General features: G+C 36.7%; 2 protein-coding genes across 4 annotated transcripts in view; one reads left to right on the top strand and one right to left on the bottom strand.

The window, feature by feature from the left end:
- The window catches only part of git2a (G protein-coupled receptor kinase interacting ArfGAP 2a), a 31,031-nt gene extending 13,520 nt beyond the window's left edge, over positions 1–17,511 (bottom strand). The window contains exons 1-14 of one of the 3 annotated variants that reach the window (XM_059548606.1): positions 16,872–17,511; positions 12,680–12,813; positions 7,777–7,889; positions 5,965–6,070; positions 5,334–5,420; positions 5,104–5,234; positions 4,296–4,390; positions 4,017–4,062; positions 3,585–3,636; positions 1,483–1,555; positions 1,280–1,371; positions 644–755; positions 417–559; positions 161–310 (exon numbers count right to left, since the gene is read on the bottom strand). In XM_059548606.1, the coding sequence (XP_059404589.1) occupies positions 161–310; positions 417–559; positions 644–755; positions 1,280–1,371; positions 1,483–1,555; positions 3,585–3,636; positions 4,017–4,062; positions 4,296–4,390; positions 5,104–5,234; positions 5,334–5,420; positions 5,965–6,070; positions 7,777–7,889; positions 12,680–12,813; positions 16,872–16,953 (1,416 nt within the window). In that variant the 5' untranslated portion in view covers positions 16,954–17,511. The remainder of the gene's footprint in view (positions 1–160; positions 311–416; positions 560–643; positions 756–1,279; positions 1,372–1,482; positions 1,556–3,584; positions 3,637–4,016; positions 4,063–4,295; positions 4,391–5,103; positions 5,235–5,333; positions 5,421–5,964; positions 6,071–7,776; positions 7,890–12,679; positions 12,814–16,871) is intronic. The other 2 variants (XM_059548605.1, XM_059548607.1) reach the window with 2 other exon arrangements.
- Positions 17,512–17,915: 404 nt separating this feature from the next.
- On the top strand, positions 17,916–26,770 carry ankrd13a (ankyrin repeat domain 13A). Its single transcript, XM_059548604.1, has 15 exons — positions 17,916–18,353; positions 19,098–19,233; positions 19,638–19,762; positions 20,094–20,139; positions 20,239–20,382; positions 20,629–20,818; positions 21,410–21,476; positions 21,638–21,719; positions 22,214–22,275; positions 22,821–22,951; positions 23,069–23,226; positions 23,729–23,869; positions 24,051–24,226; positions 24,312–24,373; positions 24,862–26,770. The coding sequence occupies exons 1-15, from the start codon at positions 18,246–18,248 to the stop codon at positions 25,055–25,057; spliced, it is 1,824 nt and encodes a 607-aa protein (XP_059404587.1). The 5' UTR covers positions 17,916–18,245; the 3' UTR covers positions 25,058–26,770.
- The last annotated feature ends 772 nt before the right edge of the window (positions 26,771–27,542 follow it).

The following is a 27,542-nucleotide window of genomic DNA, read 5'->3' as shown; positions in this document are numbered from 1 at the left end:
TTTGACATCAGCATTCCAGGGGATTTTAAGAATCTTAATCTTTCAGTCAAATCTGCCCCCTCACATGCGAGAAGAGGTGCAGGTGTAGGGGTTAGACAGTCTTGCTTTGTTTAGCTGCTCTGACCAGGCCATTCAGCGCTCACTGCTGAATCTCTGGTACCTTTTTCTGCATCAATCTCAGCTCCTCACTCAGATTACTGTTGGCCTTCATCAGTGTCTGAATTTTGGCCTCCGAGGCTGAAAGTGCATTTTTCACCTCCAGGAACTCCTGCACGGAAATCGGTCCATCGGACAGATCAGAGTCCAAACTCTGAGGAAAAAAAGAAGTAGCTGGGTAAGATAGCTGACATGTGCACATCTATACTGCAATGGCAAGAATGACACAAGACAAAGTATCAAAATCTTTACAGGTCGACCTTAGTTCTGTCTGCTTTGCCCACTCGTAAATCAGTTTCCGTGTCCTCATCAGATGCCACACTGTCATAGTCTGGCTGGTCAATTTCCTGGCTTTCACTTCCATGACGACTGCCCATACTTTTGAAGAATACATCAACATTGTCTATGAAAAAGTAGACACAACAATCATGAAACATTAATAAGAACTTCAAAGCGTAAGGCTGGTGTGTCTGTATGCAGGCTGCACCTTTAGGACTTGAGACTGAATTCCCCTGCTGGCGTCGCTTTGCATCACTCAGAATATCAATCACAAGTGTGGCAAATTCATGAGCATTAAACCTTGCCAGTTTTTGTCTTCCCTGTCAAAGAAATTAAGTGATGATTTCATTACCTGAACAACTAGTTAGTCTTTACATTAATACTTTTACATTTTTGGATGGACTATTGCTTTAACTTGATATTCCTTAAAAAGCAATGGACAAACACGCACTCTGCATGTGAACATTGATCAAATACTACTATAGTAATAGATAAGTTAATTATAATTTATTTGAATTTTATTGTTGAAAGTGGAGGTTTGTTACAAAAACAAAACTTTCTTGATAAGTGGCAGTGCCTCAAAAGACACAACTTCTCTATAATCTGCAAAAACTATCATTTGTGGTTCGGTTCTAACCTTCAGTGCATAGTGTTTTTTATGTCATTTCCTTTTTAAATAATTTTGTGAAATCTGTTTCCATGTTCCTCTGGCACATTTTTGCATGTTGCACTCACAGCTGCAAGCGCTCCATAAATGGTGTTATAAAATGTCACATGTGAAAGTGCAATCTCTTTATTTCCTGTTAGAGACTTAAAGCGTAACAACTATCTGTTCAGAACTTGCCTGGTTTCGTGTTGATGAGTACTCTGGGTTTACAGGAAGGAAAGGCACAACTGTTGTCTCCAAGTTGCTGTGGTTCTGAGTAGCTAGCCAAACTGTACCAGATACAAAGAAAGTGCTCATCAGTGCGTCACGCTTTGCACTCATATAATGTACGTTCCATGAGTCACTTCTTTCCATTGTTTATTAAATGCAGATCATCTCACCTGCATCAGTCTCTCTTCGATCAACTTCATCATACACATCCATTGCCAATTCCTCAAACAAATGATCGCTGAGCTGCAATGATATTAACAGAGTTGCATCAGTCATCTCTGCTCTCAATGGTTTGGTTTGGAGACAGGTCAATTTGTATAAATGCTGTCTTTTATATTAATGATTGGCAGATAACGGTTTTGGGGGTGTTGCTACACTTAAAATGACATCTACTTCAGAGAAGCCCAACAGATTCCTCTGCTTAGCAGTGTTGGCTTTTCAAATAACAAGCTACAGTTGTTAAACTATAGTTAAGATAAGCTTTCTTTAAAGTATACCTACACCATAATCTACTAGCAAAATGTAGCTATTTAAAGGGGTAATCTTTAGATGCATCTATCACACTGTTGATTCTTAAATGTGGTCAAAAACATTATTTAATTCAATATTCTGCTTATTATATCAACTTGTCACGATTAAGTTAGTTTATCATTTTGCTATGCAAAAAAACATGCAAAAAAAAATTGGAGGGACTTCTGATTATAGTTAGTAGTGTTGGGCAATATGGTTATTTTTCAAATCGTCATATCGTCAGCCCATGAGATCGACGATACACAATATTATCGTGCATGGGTGGAGCAAGAGAGAGACTCTTTGTTCTTGTCATAGCATAACTATTTACGGTTTTAAACCGCGCATGTGCATGAGAGAGAGCCTATGGAATCACCAATAATCTAAAAAATATATACTTATATATATTTAAGTATACTCAAGCATACTGATAAACTAATGTTGAATATAAAAATACTGTATTTAAAACAGCTAGTTCATACAAAGTCGGATGCAACTGTCATATCACGCGTCCTGTGACAAATCTGTCGCATCTGTGCATGCTAGCTATCAGTCTAAATGTTACGCAAAATCAGTCAACGGTAAAAATCGTTAGTAGCTTTAATTTAAAGTCCAACAGTAATATTGGACATAAACGAACACAGTAAATATAAAGCATTCAAAACAGGTACCGTATTTTTCGGACTATAAGTCGAACCTAAGTATAAGTCGCATCAGTCCAAAAATACGTCATGACAAGAAAAAAAACATATATAAATGGACTATAAGTCGCATTTATTTAGAACCAAGAGAAAACATTACCGTCTCCAGCCGCAAGAAGGCGCTCTATGTTTATTAGGGGTAGAGTACAGGAGCACTGAGCAGCATAGAGCGCCCTCTGGCGGCTGTAGACGTTAATGTTTTCTCTTGGTTAATTTTTCTCGTTTCATGTCAAATTAATTTTGATAAATAATTCGCACCTGACTATAAGTCGCAGGACCAGCCAAACTATATAAAAAAGTTTGACTTATAGTCCGGAAAATACGGTAAGTTCATATATTTGGAGTAAAGTATTCAAAACAGGTAAGTTCATATATTTGGAGTAAAGTATTCAAAACAGGTAAGTTCATATATCTGGAGTAAAGTTTAATTGATTTGAATTGTGCCCCATGACGAGCCCGACACACCACCACAGAAACAAGAATGAGATGTATTCTAACATAACTGTGGCATTAAACTCAGTTAGTGAGGGCTCATTTAAAATATTGCACATATATAGGCCATTCAGATTACTTGTAAAAGTGCAATGAAATACCTTATATCTGCATACTATATACGTCTGTTTGTGGATGGACCTCATTCACCGGCTACAGGCTCTAGTCCTCATTTGCGCGGGCGCACTCACGTGTGTGTAACGCGACGCTGAAGTGAAATAGCTGGGCAGTTTGATAGCCGAATTATAATAGGCCGCCCAATAAAAATAAGAATAATTATAATCATAATCATTTAATACATTAATAGGAGAATGAACCTAATATCATCTTGACTATCGACAGAAACATCTGCTATCGTCGATACATGATACTATCGTCTATCGGCACAACCCTAATAGTTAGATTAAATAAATCATAAATCATGTTTTTATTGTTTTACATCAACTGTCTAAACATGCTGATTCACTAAAAAGAATCAGACTCCCCAAAGCAACTGTATTGAAATAAGTATTTAAATTAGCAGCATTGCGTTGCTTTGCATTGTATTGCATAAAATAAAGAGGACTTACAGACTGCAGTTTTCTTTTAGCAGCTTTTGCGAACTCCGATAACTCCAGACTGCTATAAAAGGGAATAAAATGGTAAATAATATTAGTTTGTCTATTAAATAGATTTATTATAAAAACTGTAACGGTAAAGGATAAAAGGTTAAATAAAATTTTCAATTGCCATTCTACATTTCAAATACTTACACATTTCTTTTCCATCAAAGACAGCAAAAAAGGAAATGGCAATATATTAAGTTTAAATTATGTTCATCTTAAAAACCTGTTTGGATTGCTATCATAGCCATGCAGGGAAGTATTCTGGGATGCCATCAGTTTTATCCAATGACCAAAACATGACTAAGCACATCCCAATATATTCCTCTAGAAGAAACTACTGTAAAAAAGGCATCAGTTCACTCAGGAAAACATTAGAATGCATTAGATTATTACTACCTGTCCGCCATCTGTGGTATAATGAAATGCTGTCCATTCTTGTGATCTAAAACACAGAACATATTGACATTTTCAACTGACAATCCATACTAAAGCAATAAAACACATTAAGCTGACTCTGACATCACTGTGATATTTTATTGAGCCATCTGGCACTCTGAAGATCATAACCCACTAAAGAAAAAGTGTGCAATAAACTGGCTTCATCAGCATCTGCAGCCTCACAGCTGGATATCAAAACATCATGATAGCACACCATCGCTCTGCTCTCTGACTCACCAGGCTTTCGCCCACAGAGATAGAAGGCCAGCCTATCTGTGAGCTCATACTGTATTTCCACCAGTCTGTCTGCCAGGTCTTGATGGCCAGCTTCCCTAATTACAAACAACACAATGACGTTATGACACATAGGTTTTTATTTTTTTTTACTTCGAGGTCCTGTGCCAAATGCTGCCCTCAGCCCTTGTGATCCCTCTCAGAGTCTTCCGTGGAATTGCGCACCAATAACAAGGCGCACAGCAGGCCTTCTGAGTCATAAAATGACAAATGGGACACCATACAGATCAGTGATGTTATTGTTAACTATGATTAAATGATTAAAACTGTTTTTGGTAAAAAAAAAAAAAACATTGGCAAGTTTCAGTTGAAGTAGTAAAAGTCAAAAGCAAGTAACAGAAGTAAACTATATTTCTTTAATTAAACCTGAAAAAAGTTAATGTCGATTACAAAACCGTTTTGGTTCCCAATGTTTGTTTGTTTAGTTTTTTGTCCATACAATGGAAGTCAATGGGTACCATAACTGTTTGGTTACCAATAAACTTCAGAATATTTTCTTTTGCCTTTCACAGAAGGAAGAAAGCCATACAGGTTAGGAACAACATGAGGGTGAGTAAATAATGACCACATTTTAATTTCTGGCTGGACTATCCCTTTAATCTGGATATTTGTCAGCGAAGGCCACATGACAAATCCATGACAAGTATTCTTTTTAATCACTGCATTGACAAAAAAATATTGGAAGTAATCAATAAATGCAGTTTTCAGTGCGAGGCGGCTTTGGACCATCAATGGATTAGCTATTGATTACCTTGCATAGTGGATGGGGGTTTTGCCGTTGGAGTCTGGAGCACCAGGGTCTGCCCCATAAACACAGAGAAGCTCAACCTGGCACACTTGCCCTGCTTTAGCTGCTATGTGCAGTGGAGTGTTTCCTTTCTCCTGTTTAAACCAGTGCATAACCGTTAAAAAATAGCAGTAAGTTTGGAAAGCATTTTTAATGTAACTGAACATGGTCAAATTAAGATCAGAGCTTTTTACCGGGTGGAAGTAGTTGGGTTGAGCCCCAAGCGATAGTAACCGCAAACAAGTCTCAAGATTGCCGGTTCTAACGCTGGAGTGAAGTTGCTAAAGGATCGAGGACAACGTATGTCAATAGAAACTTTTTTCAACAAGTCTGACAGAAGACCACCACATCAGATGAGTATTAGATGTACTAGAGGAGCAATAATGCATGTAAAGTCTGAAAAAATGCACCATAATGAATGCACCAAATATTTGAAATAACTGAACAACTTAAAGGAATAGTTCAACCAAAAATTAAAATTCTGTCATCATTTACTCACCCTCATGTCTTTCCAAACCTGTATGAGTTGCTTTCTTATGTCGAACATAAAAGAAGATATTTGGAGATTGCTGTTCATCAAACCGTTGGTGGTTCCCATTGACTTCCATAGTAGGAAAAAAAATACTATAGAAGTCAGTGGCAACCATCAACTGTTTGATTACCAGCAATCTTCAAAATATCTTCTATGTTCAACATAAGAAAGCAACTCATACAGGTTTGGAAAGACATGAAGGGGAGTAAATGATAACAATTTTCATTTTTGGGTTAACTATCCCTTTAAATAGAGAAGAACGTCAACCATAAAACTGTTAAGTTTTTCCTTACCTTGCTTAGATCAGCGGCTGCTGTACTGTCGTCATCTCGACAGGGTAAACGATGGACGAAAGCCAGCATTTGATACTTTGATTTTATGAACTCGGTTTTGTTAGGGCTTTTTGGGTGAGAGAAACAATGCAGATATTAGAGCCCATTAACATTGGAGGCAGTTGGTGCATTTCAGCCACTATCTTTTTGTATACACTATTGCTCAAAACTTTGGGGTCAGCAAGATTTTTTTTTTTTTACTTTTCTCTTATGCTCACCTAGGCTGTATTTAACTAAAAATACAGCAAAAACAGTAATATTTTGGAAAATTATAATTTAAAGGGGTCATGTGATGCAATCTGTAAAGTTGCAAAGACTAAAGTCTCAAATCTAAAGAGACATTCTTTATCAAAGTTAAGACTCGTCCACGCTCTCCTAAAACGGCTCATTCAAACACGCCCCCACATGTCTACGTCACTATGTGGGAAGATTTGCATAACACAGCCCAAATGTTTACGCAGAGAAAGGTGTAACTTTGATTCTCGCTGTTGCCGCTGCCATGTTGTGGAGACACTGAATGTCTTGTTGTGAAATCAAAACTAATTTGTGTGGTCTTACAAAAGAGGACACTGAAATCAGTGGTTAAATTGTATTTACAACATTGCCCTAGGACAGTTCAACCAAAATATTCAGATGTGTGTTGCGCATTTTATGAAGGATGAGGACTGTTTCCTGAACCAGTAGCCTACAATGCATCTGTGGCACAAAGGCTGTTTCTATATAGTGGGGCAGTTCAAACTTTGCAAGGACAGTCTGGCACTTCTGACTCAGAGCCTGTAAGTACGTTTTTTTATATTTAAATAATTTCCCAATGATGATTCAAATGCAAGTTGAGCAGTGTAGAGTAGCACTTGTTGACACTTGCTGACGCTCCCTCTGACACGAAATAAACCAATATCCTGAGTTCTACTCCTAACAGTACATTGACTGAACTGCTAAAAGAGAACTGATGATGGGATATGCACGAGCAGAGCAGCTTGACGGAGTTTTGTCGTGCCGGGAGACAGCATCACAGTATGGTAAGGGGCATAACATTTCTGTCACACACTTGAGGCATTCGGTCAATCACAATGCACTGGATAGCTGGCCAATCAGAGCACACTTCGTTTTTGGAACGATGAGCTTTGTAAAAATCAACATGTTTCAGAAGGCAGGGCATAGAAGAGAAACAATAATGTACATTATGTGGAAAATCATGTGTTTTTTTTTTTTTTTACCTTAAACCCCATAAACACATTGCATTACACCAAATAATGTTATTTTTAGCAATGTCATGAACCCTTTAAAATAAGTGTTTTCTATTGTAATACATTTTAAAATGTTATTTATTCCTGTTGGCAACGCTGTATTTTAAAAGCCTTTACTCTAGTCTTCAGTGTCACATGATTCTTCAGAAATCATTATAATATGCTGATTTGGTGCTCAAGAAACATTTCTGATTATTATCAATGTTGAAAATTATGTTTTTATTATTATAATTATCATCATCATTAATGTTATTCTGCTTAATATTTTTGTGCCATTTTTTTCCAGGATTATTTTAAGATGATTAAAGAACAACATTGTTTTGAAACAGAAATCATTTGTAGCATTATAAATGTCTTTACTACCTTTACTTGATCAATTTAATCATTTCTGAATAAATATTTATTTTACTGACCCAAGGTTTTGAATGAAAATGTATACCAAACATACATTTTTCTATAATTATAATAAAAATAAAAATAAATTCTCCACATTCAAAAATATTCAAAGAAAAACTAAAATACTCACTGGGCTTTATCCTGCGGATTGGGTTTGCGTTTCCCGCTGGTGATGGATGACAGGTCCAGCAGAGTGTGCTCCCATATTGCATTAGCACCATTGTTGTATAATGTTTGAACCATCTATGAATGAGAAAGAAACTGAGTGCATACATCACAAAACAAAAATTTATTATGACATTTATTATTTGTGAGTCACACTCTCTGTTGGAAGGCCCTCCAGTGAGGTCGCACACCAATAAACCATTTTCTTATAACCATTCAAAAGACTCCAAACACAATTATATACATAAAAATGTGGAAAAATGTACTAAAAAAGGACACATTATATTAAAAGAGACATTATTGGATTAAGGCTATGAGTCATTTAAATCAAAAGAACAGGAACTTGAGAGAGAGAATGCTGCAGGCTGTACAAGTACACAATGCTGTGACAGTTTTTCGTGTTCTCATTAAAATAAGAGGAAGACAAAAACATGGCTATTAGATCTCTTTCGATGAATGTTTTTTTGCTCATTTTTAAATTAATCAAGTGAATTTGCATACATATTGACTTAAAGAAAAAAAAAATGTAGATTACAAAGTTCCAAGACGGCAGAAAGCGCATTATGTTTGCTTGATTTATTTTACAAAATGTGATGTATGTAGCCTAGGCTACTGCTGTGAATACAAATAAACAAAAACAGACTCGACTAAATAAGTAGGCTATGTTCATAACACTTTATTATTTCTGTGACTAAATTTCAATCCTGATAAATACATTAATTATGATCCATCACCTTATTATAGTAAAACATTGATTGACATTAGGCTTGTTGCGATAGTCGGTGTTACCGGTGATACACGGTGTTTAACCCACCTACCGGTCATAGCACTTGACCACCGACACCGTCCCCATCGTGTTGAAGTTTTAGCCTATAGCGATAAAGCACTTAATTCAGTTAGTGACTACGTGCCTTCGTAATTTAGCGTAAGCGGAACGAGCGCCGCAGTAAAGCAGCAGGTGTCCGATTTCATTTATCATTTGAGGAGAGTGAGGCGAGCTAACTGGCAAAGGATGGCAGAAGATCTGGTTTCAAAGCGAACTGTTGCAATTTAAAATGAAGGTTTTTCGTTTATTGTTTCTCATTTAGCCTATTTATAATTTTTGTTGTACGGTATGCAGTTAATAGGCCTACCTCTTTTTTTAACAGCTTAACGTGAGTTTAATTTTATATTAGTTTTTTTTTTTGCACTTAAGTGTCCAGTGATTATTCGGGTAGGCTACCTTATTTAACGAAGTTTTTGATGTTCGTTCGTTTCATATTCGATGGTTGTGCGGTGTTTTTTTTTTTTTTTGCTGAAAAAGGCAGGCACTTTATTTAACGAATATTTATAATTATTTAACGAGTCTTGTTTGATACTTGCACGATGTGTGCAGTGGTTCGTTTTGTTAATAAATGCACTTTAAAGGTGTTTCATAAGTGCTTTCGTTTAGTTTTTGCATGGTGTGTTAAGTTATTATTCATTTTGCAATAAAGATGTGTGTAATACAAGCGAGTGTCTTATTGTTTTGTGTATTTTTATTAAGAATAAAATAAATTAACCCATGATTAATTCAAACAAATGCTACTGAATTGCCGCTAATTAAAGTGAAAGTAAATTGAGACGTGTGCACGTCTGCACGACCGCATTTTCGGCCTCCCGAAATCCCCGACACGCAACCCCGGTGACACCGGGATTACCGGTTTTTTTACACGTCGATTAACCGGTGGAAAAAATCCGTCACCGCAACATCCCTAATTGACATTAAATATTTAACAAAGCATGCAAACAAACGCTTTTATCATATTTGTTTTGTGATCGCCCTAGTTCCAGTGACTTATTTCTTATTAGTTTTCTGATAACTTCTTCTTGTTGATGAAATGATGGGGTTGCATGACGTTGTTCCTGAGAGGCGTGTAAAGGGCGGGTTTAGTGAAGCGCAGCGGAGCTTCTGGCCCGACAGTGGAAACGCATCGCTATTCTGGCCTTGGTGCTACAGGCCTGAGGTTATTAGCCCCGCCCGGCCCGTTTAAAGCACTGGCCCGATAGTAGAAAAGCTATTTAGTGTTTCTGTGAAAAAATAAATAAATAAATAAATTATTATAATAAATTTAGAAAAAATGACCATTGATACTGATAAGATGATAATAATAATAATCTGAATCCTACTAATAAGAACAGTAAAAAATGCACTAAGGATGAACGAGCTGCAGGATTCATGAATATTAATCAGGTTGTATCCGTTTGCGGGAACTGATTGGCTGAAATCAAAACAGGGAAAATAATAAGCGAGCACCAGCCAATGAGAATGCCGTTTGCGCATTACTTCTGCCCACTTTGCACATGTGAGAGAAAGCAACGCAAGTCGTGCGCCTTCACACTTGAGTATAAGGTACACAAAAAAAATAAACACAGGTGCGCTACGCGTCCATTGAGGTGAACTGAAAAATATCACAGATCGCTTGACAGAGAGTGAAACTCTGAACCGCTCAGTCAGAAAGTGTTCAGCGAAAATATATCTGTGCTAAACTTATACTTAGCCTCCAACTCATTTAATGAGCCTCCAGCTACTTTTAGATGTTTTAAGATTTAAGATGTTTTGTGAATACGGGCCCAGATATAATTTTTTTAATACATTTTTTTTTTTTTTTACTAGTGGGTGCAGGACACTATAGTGAGTGAGTGATAAGTGAGGATAGCAAAATAAAGTAAAATGACAAATTATACCCAAAAATTCTTCATACAGTAGTAGGGCTGGGTACCGAACTTCGATGCCTTCATGGTATCGAACGAAAAACTTCGATACTTTGAGTATCGAAAAATTATTTATCTTTCGGTGCCAAATTTCAGTTCCTAAAGCCAAGAGGCGTTTTTTTTTTTTTTGCCAAGCAGCTGTGTCTGTGTGAGCTTGTAGCATACATGCATATAAGGACCTAAATTCGCCGTGATTGGCTGTCCACCACCACGTGACGTGACGGGGAGGATTCCTGAAGATACTCGCAGTCACACAACACAAGTGTAGTTGTTTTTTCTCAAAACGTTTCCGTTTTATAATGCCAAAAAGGTCTAAAGTGTGGCTACACTTTATAAAAGTGGATGCAGAGTCAGCAAAGTGCAACATATGCGATAAGAGTATTGCAACCAAAGCCGGCGCATTTGTTTGGATGAGTGTTTTGCCCTCCCTCCCGGTTTAGTTTGGTATACTCCATTGCGTATCTTGAAACACGCCCCCTTTCACGTTGTCTAAAAAACACAGAGAGAGACAGATTTATCCGGTACAGCGAATTTCTCTAAGCAGCAGGCCACTGTATACGTTCACTTAAAACATAACCGACTGTGTTTACGAGAATACTTGCAGAGACAATTATTTTGATATAATTGTGTGTGTATGTGTTCATTCAGAAGCTACGATACGCAAAAGATGAATTCATTCTCTGTACGCGCATTGTCTGAAATGATGCTCGCAGCGCGTGCTTTGAATGAGTGAGCGCAAGCTCCGAACGTGCGCGAATTGTTTAAAACGCTTGAATCAGCAATATTTAGAAACAAGTGCAAACGATCAACTACGATCCATTTCACCCCTTCAAGCGAGTGAACAACGCGAATCAAGTTAGGAATTTTACATCACTATTCACGATAGCCCATTGGACTGGAAAACACAATACCCCCGGGACGTGCCCCTGAATGGCGCACCCCTATCCAAAAAGCACAACCAGTTGTATTCATAATGTTATCCTGAGTATGAAGAGTTAACAGAATTTGCTTTAATTAAGGTGAAAAATAAAAGCTTTGTGTTTAATGTATTTGTGTTGATGCTGAAATGGATTTTAAAACATATGGTATTGAAAAAAGTATCGTTAGGAACCGGTATCGAAACTGAGGTATCGAAACTGGCACCGGATCGAAAGATTTTGAACAATACCCAGCCCTATACAGTAGACTAACAGTAAAACTTATTGTGACCAAATATTATTCAGACCATGTCTGTGAAAATAAATTAAGTTGACAGCATGCCCAGGAGACTACAAGCAGTCATTAAGGCTAAGGGCTGCCCGAAAGTATTGATAGTTGTGTAAATACGGTCATACTAACAGCTGTCTGAATAATTTTTGGTTGATTGAAATCCATTACACACCCTGCTATCAAAGTTGTCTAACATTGTCAAGCTGAATTTGTTGACACAGTTTAACTAAGTTATTGTCTAATTAAATTACCATCCTCTAAACTATAGAGAATAAACTGTGATAATGTGAGAAAGGTTGAAGGTGTCTGAATAAATTTAGGTTTGACTGTATCTATGTAATAAATGAAGTTAACCAGCTAACATTATACATACTCTTTTGGTTTCTGTATCCAATATTTCAAAATTGTACAAATGCAATAAAAATATCGGTACTCAGTATTGGCTGAAAAATAAAATAAAAAAATAAAATAAAAAAAAGTGTTCCAGCGGCTCAGTGGTATTGTTTTTGCAATTTTTTACACATACTGGTAAAAAATGTATAGCCTGAATTCACTGTAAGTCACTTTGGATAAAATCTTATGCTAAATACATAAATGTAAATGTATAAAAGTATCGGTCAGGCAAAAGTTGAAAAAGTGGTATCAGGGCATCCCTAGTATATATACATGTATTGGATAAGTTATATATATAAATGTGGACCAAAATTAGAGTTTGAGTAAGGTTCAGAATCTATCAATCTATCAATAACACTGTAGATATTAACATCAGACATAAAAACCAATATGGATCGACCACTACTTTATAATGTGCCTAAGATTAAAGATGAATACTACAAAGCCAAAAAGTCTCAGATGAAGCAGGGTGGCCAGCTAAAGGCATAATAAAAGGGTCCCATGGTGTCTGCTTTTCTGAGAGTTTAGCTCACCTGTAGCTGGGTGGGCGGCCAGGGTGTGTTTGACAAATGCCGCACTTGTGAGTTGTGGCGACCCAGACTGCGGTGAACACCGCAGCACACATCACATATCAGAACTCCTCTGTTCACAGACGCCCAGCGAGGATCTAAGGGATCCCAAGAGAATCAACAGATTAACAGGAAGAAAACAACAGCTTGTCTCAGCAGCATGTTGATCATTGATCGATACACAATAACATTAATGGAGCTTTTTGGCTGGTGCATGAGAGTGAAAACAGAAACACAATACTTTTAAAAAGCTGATGCAAGGAAGATGCTTTTTACAAGAATGCACTGAAGAAAATGAACAAATGTGCTTGTGTATTACACAAATGTATTCAAGCAGTGCACAAAGTCTTCATGAAATGGGAGCCACATTTTCAAACATTATAACTCTAACTGTACTTCTGTAACTGACTATATTTTGAACTTTTGAATGAACTTAACATGCACAAATGAATTAACATCGCAAATGCGCACTAAGCAAGCATGTTTTGATTAGAGTTATTATAGTTAATTAAAACCATAAAAAAAATAATCACTGAAATAATACAAATGTAAAAAACTTAAAATATTAAAAAACATATTTCACTTCAGCTAGTTCCTAGGAAAACATGTCTCATTTTAATTTAGGTTAACTTGATGTATACTAAAATAAAAATTAACACTATGAAGACATAAAAAAAACTAATGAAAATGACAAAACCACATAAAATCATTAAAACTTAAAAATGGAGGGAAAAAAATATTTATATATATATATATATATATATATTAAGAGTACCACAATCACACTGAAATAACACAATAATGGTTTTGATTTCATATTGACATTAATTTTCATTAAAAATAAATGTTTACTGTAAAATGCACATGTGTATACAGAGTACAATTTCCATTTATGCAGTTTTAAATGTATTTATTTTCCACAATAATAGTCTGATAAACCATAACTAGTAGCAGAGATATAAAAAAAATATGTAAATATAAGCATTTGATTTTTCTTATAAAAAAATATGTAGCAGATGATGACAACAAAATGCGATGTGGAGTTCTTCCTTATAAGGCCACAGTAGCAAGGGTTTAATGTCATCCTTTCATGGTCGGCTGTACACACGCTAACTTCCTCTTACATACACATGCCTCAAACCACAACAAATGCTAAGAAGCTGAGCTTTACTTCCAGGGTACAAGCAGGTGACTGGGAAACACTGCACGGCTTTACTTTCACTACCTTACAGATTATTCAAGAGGGTCATCTACTGCAATGTAATTCTAAACTAGTTTAACTACAGAGTTTAAATCAAGAATCAAGTGGCAACCTAAAACAGTAAAACAAAAATAATAATCTGACCAGTATTGAAAAATCTATGAAAATACCATGGACTGCAAATCTATAACACATTTAGCATCAAATAAAATAGACTAAAAGGGATTTTTATAGCATTTGCAAATGCATAAACAGCAGCACAAGAGTGATTTACCAGCATAATAATTGCAACTAACACAGGGCTAAATATTGCAGCGGTATTATCATCTAAATTGTTTCACCACTTTACTATACTAAGCACATGATATGGTTAGCTGCAGCCTGCAACCCATTTTTAAAGTCACAACCCATCAGCTTAGACCTGCCTCAAACACTTGATCACTCAAAGATCCCCCACTACTACACTTGACAAACTCAACGACCCAGAGACAGAATGACTGCTCATATATGAACACTTGTCACTGGCAATCGTCCTTCATGGGCGTCCAATATCAAGCCAGTTTTTAATAGAATTCTCACTCCTTCACTGAGTCATTATGCCAGATCAGTGAGAGTGGGGCCAACCGCATTGGCCCTATGACTAAAGTGTCTGAGCAGCCAACGACGTGTTCATATTTTCAGCTTCGTTCCCTATTCCCCCCACCCCCAACTTTTCCCAAGGGCAGATTCCAGCCAACTTGTGATTTCCATTCCTTCAGAAACAACGATGTGAGTCAGCGCTTGAGAGTGTCAGAATTCCCCAAGAACAGTTTTGAGGATTTTATTGTCACACTGATTACAGGCAAATGTTTTTTTCTTAATTAAATGTTAATTAAATGCATTTTTTTTACATTGTTATACAGATGATTAAAATTTGAACCAAAAACCTTTTAACCCTGTGGTGGTCTTGGGCCATACTAATATTTTTTTTTACTACATCAGAATGGTACAAAATCTGGACATATTTTAGAAAAGACTAATGGCATTTAAATAGACACACTTGTTATCTTTGCAATTAAAATTTACTGGCATAGGAAATTAATAGGACATACAAAAAAAAAATACAAAAAAAAAAGGGGTACAATCTACAAATGAGCCATAATGAAGCAGTTATTAATAGCGTCTAAAAGTATATATCAAAATTAAAAACCTAATAAAAGTTAGTAATTATGTCTGAAAATACTCTTATGAGCAACTATGGAATACACAGCAAAGGTAAATATAAAAATCTGCCTTCCATCCATTAGACTTTAAATCTAATGCTTTATTGCTCTCTTTTTAACTTAATGTATTATTAGAAAAATAATTTGTAATTATTTGTATTATTTTAGATGGAAATAAATGGTGAATAACTGAGAGGTAATTATTATTTAGTAACTTTAAATCCTCTCAAAATACCAAATACTAAAGAACAAATACTACTGAAACAAAATCTATTCATTTGCTTAAATAAAAATATATAAGTATATTATAATGTTACATTTATTTTCTTCAGTCTATTTTGACCTCAGAGGATTACAAATATGATCCCTACTCCATAACTTAAGTGAGGAAAGCAAGAGAGATAAATCTAGACTAAATCTGTGCCAGGTGGCTAGGCTATTAAAGATACCCACACTTAAGAAGTTAACAACCAATTTGGGTTTCAAAGCCTGTGTGAGAGATATATGATACCACAGTTGCACCAGTCAGACAGAAACATGAGCCATCTAAATTAAAAACTGATCCACTGATAAGCAGAGAGCAGCTCAGAAGCAAAAGTCACTTCCCTTCAAGCACAGGAAGTATCAAACAACAGCTGCAAAGAGGCCAAGGGCCAGAATCAAGCACCTGGCACAAGCATCATTCCCCCTCACCCTTGGTCTCCCTTCCTCTTCTTTTCTTTCTCTTTGACCCAAGTGCTTCAGCAGCTAAAATAAACCCCAGTGCTGAATGACTAAAAATATTCACCCTAACAACAACTGCCCAATAATACTGACATGCTGGGGCAGCCCAGGCCAGCTGGTGACTGAGGCGTAACTAATCAAGGGGAATCATTAAGGGGAACGGGGAGAAAACTGAACAACAGAACATAAACAAATCACAAGACAAAAAGTTAAGTGTTTCATAGTTTAAGCCTCAAAACGGGTGCCATGTCATATGTCATAATCTGATCAAACATAGGATTTATGAAATTGTTCTCTACAAATTTCTTCAATTTAATAAATGTGTGTTTTTTCCTGTCTCGTTTATAGTCTTTAAAAAAGTCAAAACTCTGATATAGCCATTTATCGTGTAATGAGGACAACAATGTTATATAATGTTTCATTCTTCAGTTTCTCAGAGGTCAGGGCACTGCATGCCTTGGTTAGGGTCACTAGTTAGTTATAAATATTTATTACGATCAAGTGACCCTAACCAATACATGCAGTGCCCTGACTTCTCAAAGACTGGAAAAAAAATGAACAAAGTGTCTCCATTCAGTAACCTTACACTATCAATCAAACTATATATTATAGATGTTTTCACTAGGAATACTACTTGAGGATCAATAAGTACACTTACCTATTTCTCCAGAGAAAATAAGATAATGTAAAATATAGTGTGATTTGAAGCTGAAAACACCCGTAGAGTGGAGTAAACGCTGCATGCAGTGGCTCTGTCTCAAAACGTTCTGATCCGCCATCGTTTAGCAGTTTGGACGCGCTTACGATGCCTTAAATGCTGTCTAACTAGACATCGCTTTATGTTTTGAGACGTAGCCAGTGGCGATACATCACTACACTCCAAAATACATATATTATCCATTTATATATCCAAAACACAATTAAGGTTTGCTTAAAAATATGAATCATACATGTGTATAGTTAAATGTCATCTTTCGGTCTCTTAATTCAGTAACATCACCTGGTTATACAGTTAGCGGAATATACTCACCCGAACTGCTGCAGTCCGCGCAAACTTCGCTATTTCGCAGCCGTTTCGACATCCTTGTCTCCGGGAGCGTTGGTATTACCATGAATTATCGACCAACAATAGTCCACGGGTAAATTTAAAGCATGCACCGCTTTGACATGATGATCGGATGTTTAAAAGCGTTTTATCACTGAAAGATGATCTCATGCCAGAAGAGAGGACGCGCATACGGAGGAGTTAAATGTGTGTACGCATCTGCACTACCGTTAGCTACTGTATGTGAAATAATGTATGTCGGGCTAGCTTGTCTAGCGTTAGCTTGAAATTAGGACAGGCGCGTCAGGCAGTGGAGCCTCTGTCATGATGCGTTAAACACTACACTACGGAAATGCTTGCCAGCAACCCATTAGATCGCAGTAGAGTGCCATCTGCCCTCCCAGACCACACATTTGAGTTTACAGTGACGATAAATCAGCTTTCTAGCACTGCCTGACACACAGTGGACAGACGCGTCACTGCAACGCGTGAGATATTTTATCAATTTTTTCCATCTATTCGCGACTATATTAAAATACATTATACTAAATATATAATTCTGAAAAAAAAATGTTTATATTTGGAATACAATTATAAACTCAGAATTAACCAGACATTGTCCGAAATTAGAGTCAAGCCATGTAGGACGCGATCATTATAACATAGTGCGATCGCGCATGCGCAGAAGTGATTCACCGGCCCGCGAGCCGCCCCTGATGAGCTGAAGATCATTTAAAACAACGAGGCGTCGTGCCTACCCACAGGCGAGCGAATTGTTTATTACGATTATTTACTGATGTTTAATTTGAGAACATTTTCCTTAATGGATAATTTAAAAAATAGCTTCTATTTACGAATTCGCAAAATTCACTCTTGACTTAACATAGCCATATTTTATGGCACGACCTCCCCTCCTTCATATGAAATGGTTTAGTCTGGAGTTGGGCTTTCCCATTTAAAAATAAATAAATATATATTTTTCCCCTTTTCTATTTTTCTTGATAGGTCATATATAGATAATTAGTCTTTTATCTAATATTTTATCGAGGATATTATTTATAAATACAACCAAATGAAAAAGGGTTTGGAGGAAAGATTTGTCAAATGACTGGATACACCCCCGCCCAAATAGTCTCAACCTGCCACTTCCTTGTTTTTCAAAAGTTTATTTTGAAAAAAGTTGGTTGCGTTTTCGGCGTCTTCTTTACTATAATCCACCTGTTTAATAGTCAGAGTCATTGTATAATTATCAACAGTTAATTAAACGCATGAAGAGATTTGATGGTTCATGACAGTAGCTAGCTCGCAGGCTGGCTCTTGATTTCGGAGGGGAGACACGGAGAGTTTGATCGAGCCAGAATGTTATCCGCCACCGCTGCCAGCGTCGAGGATTTCAGCCTTAGGTTTCCACTGCATACCCTGGTCTGGGATAATGATTACAGGAAGCTGGAAAAAGAGATACAGACGGTATGTGTGGGATATCCGTAAATGCTGATGTATATAGACTGCTGATGGTATAATCTGTTAACTGTTGTGGGATTTCTGCCTCCATTGGATTTCATATCATGCTTTTCATGTATTTAATAATTTAATGAAATTGGTGCATTTTTGGATATTACTGCAAATGCTCCACTTGTTAACTCCAGCACTGCTGTATGTCATTGCACTGGAGAGCTAGCGAGCTCATCTTAACATCAGTAAAGCTTCATTTTGCTGTAGATCACGGTAACCTGGGTTCGTGGAAATACCTGGAGTAAAAAATGTGTAAAAATAAATAAATAGCAAGATTATACTAATATTAAGATTATTCTAAGAATAAACAAAATAAATACATTTGTATTCAAATACAGAAATTATACATCCATCTGTGCAGAGCTTTAAGTATAGAAAAAGATTTTTAAAAAAAAATTATGTAGCATATAAGAAACTAGAATTCTCAAAATAATATTTTACACATTTATTTGACAATTACATAATTTATTGATGTAAAGATATAGCTGCCTTTAAGTTTTAGTATGGGGTCTCTCATCTTTGAATGTCCATGGCATCTTTAAAAAGATTGAATATTTCTATTATATATATATATGACAGACATCATGACCATTTTGGTTAATGACAGTTGCATTCCACATTTCCATTTTCATTTTCAACAGTAATGCACATGATTTTCGGCCCTTCTCAGTTTCCACAATAAGATTTGCCTCATTTCAGAGTAACATTGAAGAGGTGGATCCCAGGGGCCGGACCCCTCTGCACCTGGCCGTCTCACTAGGACACTTGGAGTCGGTGAGAGTGCTGCTCAGACACGGCGCAGATGTTTCCAAAGAGAATGGCAAAAATTGGACAGGTGAGAATAGAGCCTATGAATTGCACATTAGTCTTCTAGGTCCTTTACAGTGATGAGACATCAGATAGTTTTGCAGTAAAGCCACAGCAGTCTTTGGAGTAATTTGCAAATACCATTGTAACTACTATGACCATTTGCACATCAGTAGATTTCCCAGCCTGTGAAAGTGTTTAATACCTCTGGCCCTGCTTTCTCAGGATGCAGTGTTATATATACTTTAATGATCACCTCCTTGAAGACTCTTACTGGCCATTTAGCAGATTTCTTTTTTGTCCTATGTGTTATTTATAGTGCACTATATAATAGAAGCTAGTATGTTTGCATTTCCATTACAAGCCTATAGATAAAGATAAATACCTAAGAGTCCAGTTAAAACAGGTGTATGACTGTGGTTGTCTGTACAGTGCTGCAGGAAGCAGTCAGTACAGGAGATCCAGAGATGGTGCTGCTGGTTCTTCAGCGACGGGATTATCTGAAAGCCTCCACTGCGCTGGGTGGTGTTCCAGAGTTACTGTGCAAGATCCGAGAGGTGCGTCTGCCAAATGATTTTGTTTATTACTTTGGTGAATTTTGTTATTACTAAAGCAGTCAGGTTGATTTTTTTTCATTTGTCACATGCATTTTCTGTTCTAAGCTCAAATATGTTACCTTTTTGTTTTACTTTCACTATGCACTATGTACAGCATTTGCTTTCTTACTGCCTAGAAACCTCATAAAATTGCCTTTCTTTGATGCTATTTGCAACACTTTTTATATGGAGGTCAAAGTGGTGCATGATGCTTGAGTTGAGAGGTGCGTTGAAGCCCAGATGTGAGTCATGTGAAAGGGCCTGAAGTGTAATGAACCTCTTTTTGTCCTAGTCTCCAGACTTCTACATGGAGATGAAGTGGGAGTTCACTAGCTGGAGTAAGTGCTCCTTTTCCCCCACCTTTTCTGTACATAAATCCTTATGGCTTCATTAGGCTGTAGAATGATCCTCATCTGCTGCTTCTGCTCTGGCTCCAGTTCCTCTCGTATCACGTGTGTGTCCCAGCGACGTGTGCAGAATCTGGAAGAGTGGGGCCTGTCTGAGAGTGGACACCACCTTGCTGGGTTTTGAAAACATGACCTGGATCAGAGGAAGAAGAAGCTATATCTTTAGAGGAGAAGGTTATTTTCGCTGCCTGTTTGCATGTGTTTACAATGGCATTATTTTTTTAAAGAAGTCTAGTCGGCCGTTCTGACCGTCCGTGGTTTACACATTAATTTGGTGGTATGGTTCTAGCAAACATGCTTTGAATTCTTATTTCACCTTTGTATGTTTACGAATGCACTTCATTTGAGGATGAGTGAAATGCCTGATGTTTATTTGTAGTTGATCAGTATCATGTGGACTTTGCATGTGCATACTCACAGACAGCTGCACTGAACTGATGGAAGTTAATCACGAGGACGAAGTGGTGGACACTGAGCGCTTTGATCTCTCCCGTGAGATGGAGGACGTCACACTAGACTCCATGCAGCCTGCCCAGCAGGAAGTAGCCAAGAGGCTGACAACACCCATTGTCAACACATATCTGGACACAAAGGACATTGCGTTTGAGAGGTATGGCCCTAGATATAAGATTTCCATCTTATAAATGAACTAACATTTAAAAGTTTGGGGTCAGGAAGACTTTAATGGTTTGAAAAGAAGCGTCTTATTTTGTGTTATTAATGAAAAACACAGTAGAAATAGTAATATTGTGAAATATTACTACATTTCAAAATAACCCTTTTCTATTGTAATATATTTTTAAAGGTAATTTAACCTGATTTTTCACCTTTCATTGTTCCGTCTTAATGTTAAAAATGTTCAATGATTAAAAAAAAAGAAAAAAAAATGTGCTGCTTAATATTTTGTGGAAACTTACATTTTATTTAGGGTTCTTTGATAAATAGAATTTTCAAAAGAACAACATTTCACATGTCCTTGGTGAAAAAAGAAAAAATTATTTATTCTTTAACAAAAAATAAATGCTTTTTGACCCCGAAATTTTTAATGGTGGTATATATGAAAAATGTCACACATGGATTTCCTTGTACATTGTTGCACTGTGACTAATTGTTTGATACACAGAACTAAACATACATAAAACACATTTTTGCTGCTGAAGAATAAATTGAATATGCTATTAAAAACGTATTCTGTGCTCAGGTCTAAATCCGGTATCTGGGGTTGGAGGTCAGACAGAACAGAAGTAGTAAATGGATTTGAAGCCCAGGTAAGCAAGTGACCAGCTGTTTATTAACTATAGTACCATTAAGAATCACTGGAAAGAAAAACAAATGTGCTCTTTTAGAGTTACAGAAACATTTTTTTAGAGCAGTGCGTCTCAGAATAAGGCAGTCTTTGTCCTGTAGGTGATGATGCTGCTTTTGACAGGTTTTTTCAGTGAACAATGTGAACGTTGTGATTCGCACCAGGACAGAGCACCTAACAGATGAGGAGAAGACCAGGATAAAAAGTAATTAACCCACTTTAAGATTTACACTATAAATATCATTCCCCTTTTCTACCAAAATGGTGCTGGTGCTCGACCGGGAACTGCAAATCTCCCTGTGTTTCCACTTGACCGAACTGTGATCTAATTAACATTATTACAGTTCATAACTAGGCTATTACTAACTGTGGTATTGTTTAACACTACAGTATAGTTTTGGATAGTATAGTAGTATAGTTTTTTTTTTTTTTTGCATGAGCGTTGTCAGCCTTGTTGAAAACTTTATTCAGTGCTGACATTCTGTTGTCCCCTTTCCTCTGACATAATCGGTTTTAGGTTGTAGGGGTCAGTTTGAAGCCAGTTTTTCTAGCCAGTATTTTTTCTGGCGATGAAAATGCATGAAATGGTTCTAGATCGGGCTCCAGCACCCTGACAGTGGTAAAGGGTCAATAGTTCCCTGCAGTTCCCTGTTATGTTAACCGGTTTATATCAACTACTGATGCTTTTGATCTCAACAGGTGAAAGGAACGTTCTGGAGTCTTTACTCGGCACTGTAGAACAACAGATCGGTGCTCAAGGGGTAAGATGAGCAAACAAACCAGACACAGTCGATTTGTTTTCTTCTGAAGTATTTGGGCACTTTAGCCACTCTTACACATTTTTGAATGTCAATGAATTTGATATAAAAAGTGACATCTCTAAACCAATGTATGATCTTTTTTCACAAATAAATGAGTCATATTAGACATAGCTTTATTGCCTCTTTAAACCATATTAGAAATTACTTTTAACAAATAAGTGTCAAGGTGTTTTTAATTGAATGAATCAAGTCAGTTCTCCTCAGGTGTCATAATTCATCACATTGATGATGATCATCATGTTCCACTAACGTAGTGTACAAATACTTTGTTAATTTTTGAACAGTATTGATTTAAAATTTGAAACCTAACAAATTTGCTTTTGTGGAATATTTAGCTTGAAAAGAAATCTTGTTCTTTTGAATTTTAATTCAGTGACATTTATACATTTTTAAGTGTACAGTTAAAAAAAAAAATAGCATTGAGATACTTGTGTTTTGCAAAGCTGGAAGGATTCTGTATTGATTGTTTCCATGTATGATTACAGGACATGACTATGGAGTTTGCCACTGCCACAAACCCCACAGCTATTACTCCAGAGGAGTACTTTAACCCCAACTTTGACCTGCAGGGCAGAGACATCGGTCGACCCATTGAGCTCACCATCAGAACACAGAAGTAAGGCTCACTAAAAAATAAATAAATTAATAAATAATTAAATATAAATAAGTAATTTATTACACAAAATTATAATTGAAGAAATGGTTGAGTTTTTGTGCTTCGACCCCCTCTCAGGTTTAAAGGCACCCTGTGGATGAGCGAGGAGCATCCTCTGTCTCTGGTGGAGCAGGTCACTCCCATCATTGACCTGATGGCTCGCACCAGCACTCACTTCGCCCGACTCAGGGACTTCATCAACCTCAGGTTTCCCCCTGGCTTCCCTGTGAAAATCGGTGAGTGAGAAAATGAAAAAAGAGGAACAAACATCCCTGCTGCTCAGTTCTGAAATTGAACCCTGTCCAGCATAAAATGAGCATTTGTAATTGGATGCATCAGATTGAATATTAACTTATCTAACCTGCAACAAAACTGCAAGTACACTCTTTAAATTACAGTAAATGTTTGCAAATTGTGTATGGAAGAGACTTCTCACAAGTTTCTCAAGACTGCTTTCATGTGTATTTCCCATATTTGTCTTTATATTTACTTTTTTTGTGTGTGTGTGTGTGTGTTGTTGTCTCTGTGTACTGGAAGCTTATGTCACTAAATCAAATTCCTTGTATTTGCAAACATACTTGGCAATAAAGCTCTTTCTGATACTAGCGAGATATAGCGAGGCAAGGAAGACTGATACTGATTCTATGTATTTCTTGTGTGAATGGCTTTAAATATAAGATAGAACTAAACATGCTGCTGACTAGATCACGGGATTAATTCTGTTTCTGTTTTCTTCAGAAATCCCTCTGTACCATGTGTTGAATGCCCGCATCACGTTCGGAAACCTCAACAAATGCAGTACAAATGAGCCTCTGGACTCCAACCAGTCCGCTTCTACACCCACACCTACAGAAGAGAACTGTGGAGACGAGGCTTCAGGTTTGAAAACATATTGATTCCTCATCCGTTCCAAAATAAAAACGCAGACCTTTTGAAGCACCTCACCTGATAGTAGGAATTAGTTTTTTGGTTGGTTGAGAAGGGAAATGTTCTAACATGAACATAACATAATGTGAATAATGTTAAACATAATGTGTTTAATGTTTACTTGCTCCTTCAGGACATGCTCCATTCAAGGTGTGTCCATCTGTGTTCATGGCACCTGCGCAGTATCACCACCGAGGGGGCTACCGCCACCCCAACACACGCAATTACAACCCAGTCAGTCATGATGAAGAGCTGCTCCAGTATGCCATTCAACAGAGCCTGCTTGAGTCCAGTGCACTGAATTCACAGGTCCGAGTGCTTCCTCTTAGTGTGTTCTGTGCATTTCTTGATCATGTGGGTCTCAAAAACACTCTGGCTGGCTGTTTTGTTTTAGGACACTTGGAGTGATTCCGATGGACAGACAACACAATCCATGACGAACCGGTTGAGTGATGGGTAATTTTTATGTTTTCAAAATTATTTTTCCAGGAGGAAATAGTGTTGCACATACTGTTCAAATGGTTGAGGTCTGTAAGATTTATGATGAATACTTTTAAAAAGAGTGCATTACATTTGTATATAAAATCAAGACATTTATAATGTTACAAAACATTTATATAGAAAGAAAAATATATAGATATTTTAAATGTTCTATTCATCAAAAATCCTGAAGACAAATGTATAATGATTTCCACAGCAGTTTTCATTAAGTAATGTTTCTTGAGCACCGAATCAGAATATTAGACTGATTTTGAAAGATCATGTGACACTGAAGACTGGAGTAATGGCGGCTGAAAACCCAGCTTTGCCATCACAGCATATAAGACTGAAAAATCTCGCTGACCATAAACTTTTGAGCAGAATAAAAGTATGGGAAGGGTGATCTCTCAATCTGTTCTTGTGTACATTTTCTTAATTAGTCTCATTCTGTCACATTACCACAGATCTGGGTCTGAAGGAGTTTTAGTAGACCTTAGTGACACCACACCCTCAAGCTCTGGCTCCGCCTCCAGCCCTGACACTGATCTGCGATTGGCTATGGAGCTCTCGGCCCGGGCACAGGAGGAGGAGGAAAGGAAAAAGAAGGAAGAAGAAGAGGAATTACAGAGGATTTTACAACTCTCCTTAACAGAAAAGTGACAGAGTAAGATGAGGGAAGGATAGACAAAGGGAGTTCCTGTTATTGCCATAACCATTAAACATTTTTATTTCTACCCCTCTTCAGATTCATGCATTACACATATTTACATATTCATTTTGGAGTCAACATCTGTAAGGTTCTGCTTCCTTATCCTTAAAAAAAAATTAAGCAAACATTTATTTCATGCTTACTCATACATTTTACTGCATTTTTCCATGTACTTTTCCTCCTTCAAAGAGATGATCATGCATGTATTTGACAAGAAATCCAGTGCTGCTTTTTTAAGATTGTGTGATAGAAAGGTTGTGATGTCTTTGACAGTCCAAACATGGACCTGTGAGTTTGTACGTCTTGACAGTAATGCCTAGATAACGGTTTATTGTTTTTTCTTGACAGAAAAGGTTGTTTTGCATTAACATTAGCTTTAGGTTTATATTAATACTTTACTCAGGGGTCAACTGATATTCACCAGTTGTTGGTTCCTTAAAAACCATTATAGACACAGCAAAGAAAAGTGAAAGAAATTAATGTTTTACACACAGCAGTAGGACGGTACCATTCTCAGCCTGTGAGCTTTTGTCATTGGACAATTTCTGACTGAAGCATCTCTACTGTAAAGGCAATAAATCACACCGCCGTGCCTCACCAGAGTAAGAGGCACTGACACAGACCGGAATATTTCTGAAAGGGGATGTCCAGTGTAAGCCAGTACACCTCAAGCTTTTAGTCTGCCTAATTTGTAAAATGATACAATAAATTAGGTTGTAATGCAAAGCATGAATGTGGCAGTACTGGGCTCCAACCAAACCTCATGCTACACTAAAGGACTAATGTGTGACACGAAAACCAGCCTTTTTTTTATTTTGTTTTCTGTTTCAGAGGATGGTTGTCTGTGGGAATGTGTGTGGTTGGACAGCATTGTTTGCTGACTGGGGTTCTGATGTGGTAAATGTGGATGAACCTGCCCTGCTCTTTTTGGGAATCTCTCGCTGTTCATTCCTGTTGTAGCTATTTATTTTGACACTTTTTTTCTTGATGGCTTGAATGTTATTTTGGTGATTTCTTTCTGTAAAGCCTTGTGAGGTTCAAAAGACATCTGAGTATTGACTTAAAGCTTGCAGTATCTCTCACTACTTTTTGTATGAAGCGGCGTGTGCTTGAACCGATTTTAACCATACCTTCTGTCACCTTAAATAGACATTTATATTGCTTTACTCTTCCTGTAGTGAACCAGGTTCTGAGGATAGTGGCAGCCACAAACTTGCATTTATAATAGAGATGTTTTATTAACAGGACATTGATTTTAGTTTCCTGTATTTATTCTTATGCTGCATTTAAATAACAATGTAGAGTAAATCAAATGTTCTGGCTACGATTATCCACATATCATTTTTCCTGTAGACAGAATTCAATTTCTTTCTTCCTTTCTTTCTTTAAAACCTAATTTAACTTTTGGTATCTTGGTATAAGTCTTAACTCAAACTAATTGCCAAAATGTTTAATGGTCTTTACCAGATCAGGTTTAGTGTTGGTTTGAATCTTGGTTAATTGTCATGCTGCAAAATGCAAGCGAAAGTATCCTGTTTGAGCATGTTGATGAAGTTCTGAAGGCATTTGTAAACTGTGATGTATATCTGATAAACACACACACACACACACACACACCAAAAAAAAAAAAAAAGTTTGTACTTTAATAAAAGCACTTTACTGACTTTTTTGCGCTTCGTTAACTATGTGACAGTTGCATAGCAATGGCAAATCAAATAAAGGCATTAAAGCAATCAGTGATCACATCAATTTCATCATAAAATCTAAGTTATAAACATGTATTTTTACTTTAAATTTTAAAAGTGGTTATTAGTGTTACAATATCTGAAACTTCAAAATTATGAAATATCTTAATATAACTACCATGAAATTGCCCCTTTTTATACTTTTTTAATCTTAATTAAAAAAAAATTCAATACAATTTTATTTGTATAGCGCTTTTTACGATACAAATCATTGCAAAGCAACTTTACAGAAAATTAATGTTTCTATAATATTTAGTTATAGCTTATTAGTGGTGACTCAATTTATGTACATATGGCAGAAATGTACGGAAAAATCAATTTAAGACGTAATCAAACAGACGACGGACACTATTAACAGCAATTATTATAATGTAATCAGACTTGTAAAGGTAGTTTTCCTGCAGTGGTTCGAGCTGTATCGATTGCCAAATGACTAAAGAAACATTGTAAGCACGATGGCATAAAACTGTACATTTCTAGTCTGCTACCACCCACTGCCACATAGGCCTATACCAACAACGGAAATAAGCGCAGCTACAATAGCTTAATATGTGGGAGAGCATTGCTATTAAGTGACTATATTGTATTGCAATAAGTAGCATTTGAAAGTTAATATTCAATCAGTACTAGTTAGCACATCATTAATAATTGAAATGGTTTAATAACCATATTTTGTTATGGTTACACTTGA

This window comes from Carassius carassius, chromosome 4 (assembly GCF_963082965.1).
Source record: "Carassius carassius chromosome 4, fCarCar2.1, whole genome shotgun sequence".
Lineage (NCBI taxonomy): Eukaryota > Metazoa > Chordata > Actinopteri > Cypriniformes > Cyprinidae > Carassius > Carassius carassius.
The sequence above is the reverse complement of the archived record's forward strand: the minus strand, read 5'-3'. Positions and strand labels throughout refer to the sequence as shown.